The 3,296-nt window shown below is 50.5% G+C and overlaps 1 protein-coding gene across 1 annotated transcript; it reads right to left on the minus strand.

Annotated features, from left to right (window-relative positions):
- Window positions 1-679: 679 nt before the first annotated feature.
- On the minus strand, window positions 680-3,081 carry LOC135973395 (uncharacterized). Its single transcript, XM_065556439.1, has 2 exons — window positions 2,160-3,081; window positions 680-1,086 (listed from the first exon to the last, which is right to left on the minus strand). The coding sequence occupies exons 1-2, from the start codon at window positions 2,695-2,697 to the stop codon at window positions 680-682; spliced, it is 945 nt and encodes a 314-aa protein (XP_065412511.1). The 5' UTR covers window positions 2,698-3,081.
- Window positions 3,082-3,296: the final 215 nt, after the last annotated feature.

The following is a 3,296-nucleotide window of genomic DNA, read 5'->3' on the forward strand; positions in this document are numbered from 1 at the left end:
TAATGCCATGGCTCATGAAGCCATACACAGGCAGCCTGGACAGGAGTCAGGAGCTGTTCAGCTACAGGCTGAGCAAGTGCAGAATGGTGGTACAATGTGCATTTGGCCGTTTAAAAGGTCGCTGGCATTCATTATTGACTCGCTCTGACCTCAGCCAAAGAAATCTCCCCATTGTTATTTCTGCTTGCTGCGTGCTCCACAATCTCTGTGAAAGTAAGGGGGAGACCTTTATGGCGGGGTGGGAGGCTGAGGCAAATCGCCTGGCTGCTGATTACGCGCAGCCAGACACCAGGGCGATTAGAAGAGCACACCAGGAAGCGCTGTGAATCAGATAAGCTTTGAAAACCAGTTTCATGACTGGCCAGGCTACAGTGTGAAATATCTGTTTGTTTCTCCTTCATGAAAACCTGCCCCCTTTATTGACTCATTTTCTGTAAGGAACCCACCCTCCCCCTTCCCCCAGCTTGCTTTCAAACCAAATAAAGTCACTATCATTTAAAAATCATTTATTCTTTATTAATAATTAGAAAAAGAGGGAGGGAACCCGGGTGGGATTTGGGAGGAGGATCGGTGGGAAGGAAAAGGCCACTAAAAAAAGGTTAAAAAAATGACAGCCTTTTGCTTGGGCTGTCCACTGGGGTGGAATGGGAAGGTGTACGGAGCCTCCCCCCCCGCGTTCTTACACGTCTGGGAGAGGAGGATATGGAACATGGGGAGGGGGGTACAGGGGCTGTAGCGGCAGTCTGTTTTCCTGCAGCCGTTCCTGAAGCTCCACCAGACGCCGGAGCATGTCTGTTTGCTCACGCAGCAGCCCCAGCGTTGCATCCTGCCTCCTCTGATCTTCCTGCCGCCACCTCTCATCTCGAGTGTCCCTCCTGTCCTCACGTTGGTCCCTCCTGTCCTCACGTTCACTGGCTTCTTTCCTATACTTTGAAACCGTTTCCTTCCACTCATTCAGATGAGCTCTGTCACTGCGGCTGGATTCCATAATTTCTGCAAACATCTCGTCTCGCGTCTTCTTCTTACGACGCCTTATCTGTGATAGCCTTCGGGATGGAGGAGGGAGGCTTGAGGAATTTGCAGCTGCTGTAGGGAGGGGAAAAAAGAGAGAATTGTTTAAAAAGATACATTTTGCAGAACAATGCTTATACTCTTTCACGGTGACCAACACTATTCACATTACATAGCACATGTGATTTCTGTGCAAGGTTGCATTTTGCCTCTTAATACTGAGTGCCTGTGGCTTTGCTGCTAGAGATCACAGGTCCGGGCAACAGAATTCGGCTTGCATGCGGCCATGGTAAGCCATTGTCTTACGGCTTCTGCGCCCTCCTTTCCCACATACCAAGCAAAGCCCGTAGAGTGCTGCGGTTTTTCTGTTAACATTCAGCAGCAGCAGAAAACAAACTAACCACTCCCCCCCCTCCCGCCATGAATTCTCTGGGATGATCGCTGTACCCCTCCCCCCACCGCGTGGCTGGTATCAGGGAAGATCTCTGCAGGAACCAAACTAACCACCCCCCCCCCCCCCCGGCCGCCCCCCGCCCGCCATAAATTCTCTGGGATGATCACGGTACCCCTCCCCCCACCCTATGGCTGGTAACAGGGAAGATCCCTGCTAGCCAAACGCGAAAAGCTCAGGGCCAATTTCCCATCTGCGCTTGGCTAACTGCAGGGAAGGATTTATTTTCAGCCACAGGCAAACAGCCCAGTAGGAACGGCCACCTCTGTCCCCTTAATTAAGTTCCCGTATTTCAACCAGGTTACCATGAGTGATATCACTCTCCTGAGGATTACACAACAAGATAAAGAACGGATGTTGCTTGAATGCCAGCAAACACCGGGACCATACGCTGCCAGGCTTTGTCAGGCAATGATACCAGATTACTTGCTGCAAGCATGGCGTGGTCAAGTGTCCTACCATGGAGGACGGAATAAGGATGCACTGCCCAGAAACCTTGTGGCAAGGCTTTTGGAGTACCTCCAGGAGAGCTTCATGGAGATGTCCCTGGAGGATTTCCGCTCCATCCCCAGACACGTTAACAGACTTTTCCAGTAGCTGAACTGACCGCGAATGCATCCCAAGTCCTCAGGGAAAAGTAATCATTAAAAACCGTTTGCTTTTAAAACAAGTTTTATATTTTAAAAGGTAAACTCACCTGAGGTCCCTTCCATGGGGTCAGGGTCTTGGATACTGGCTTGGGGGGGTTGGGAGGGTACTTCAGTCAGGCTGAGAAAAAGATCCTGGCTGTTGGGGAGAACAGAGTGCTGTGTGCTCTCTGCAAGCTCATCCTCCTCCTCCTCTCCCCCATCGGCAGAATCCTCAGGTGTAGCTGATGAGACTATCCCCGACCCGGAATCCACGATCACAGGTGGGGTAGTGGTGACGGTCCCCCCTAGAATTGCATGCAGCTCGGCGTAGAAGCGGCATGTCCGCGGCTCTGACCCAGAGCGACCGTTTGCCTCCTTTGTTTTTTGATAGGCTTGTCTGAGCTCCTTGACTTTCACGCGGCACTGATCTGAGTCCCTATTGTGGCCTCTCTCCATCATGCCCTTGGAGATTTTTTCAAAAGTTTTGGCATTTCGTCTTTTAGAACGAAGTTCTGCTAGCACTGAATCCTCTCCCCATATAGCGATCAGATCCAGTACCTCCCTCACGGTCCATGCTGGTGCTCTTTTTCGATTATCGGCCTGCATGGCTACCTGTGCTGATGAGCTATCTGTGGTCACCTGTGCTCTCCACGCTGGGCAAACAGGAAATGAAATTCAAATGTTCGCGGGGCTTTTCCTGTCTACCTGGCCAGTGCATCCGAGTTTAGATTGCTGTCCAGAGCGGTCACAATGATGCACTGTGGGATAGCTCCCGGAGGCCAATACCATCGAATTGCGGCCACACTATCCCTAATTCGAAATGTTAAAATCGATTTTGGCGCTACTCCGCTCGTCGGGGTGGAGTACAGAAATCGATTTAAAGGGCCCTTTATTTCGAAATAAATGGCGTCGTTGTGTGGACGGTTGCAGGGTAAATTCGAATTAACGCTGATAAAACCGAATTAAAGCCGTAGTGTAGACCAGGCCTTAGTGTTCATTAGTATATCCTTTGGGGCCTGTTGTGCTTCATTTAATGCATAGCTTTGAGAGCCTCTCACCCAGACAATGAGACAACTTACCCGCACCCTGTCTTTTGGATGAGAGCTTGTATTTGTAAAGGGCCTTCCATTCTGAAAGATGTCATTGCTCCTCACCAACTGTATGTGTCTCGTTTCACTCACTCATTGCTGAAATCTGGCCAACTC

Source organism: Chrysemys picta, chromosome 9 (genome assembly GCF_011386835.1).
Source record: "Chrysemys picta bellii isolate R12L10 chromosome 9, ASM1138683v2, whole genome shotgun sequence".
Classification (NCBI taxonomy): Eukaryota; Metazoa; Chordata; order Testudines; family Emydidae; genus Chrysemys; species Chrysemys picta.

Bases quoted from the DNA above. Each gene is read 5' to 3' on its own strand.
- LOC135973395 (XM_065556439.1), bottom strand. From the start codon at position 2,697: ATGCAGGCCGATAATCGAAAAAGAGCACCAGCATGGACCGTGAGGGAG. The intron at 1,087-2,159 runs GTGAGTTTACCT...CCCTCCCTACAG, and splicing joins CCCCATGGAAGGGACCTCAG to CAGCTGCAAATTCCTCAAGC.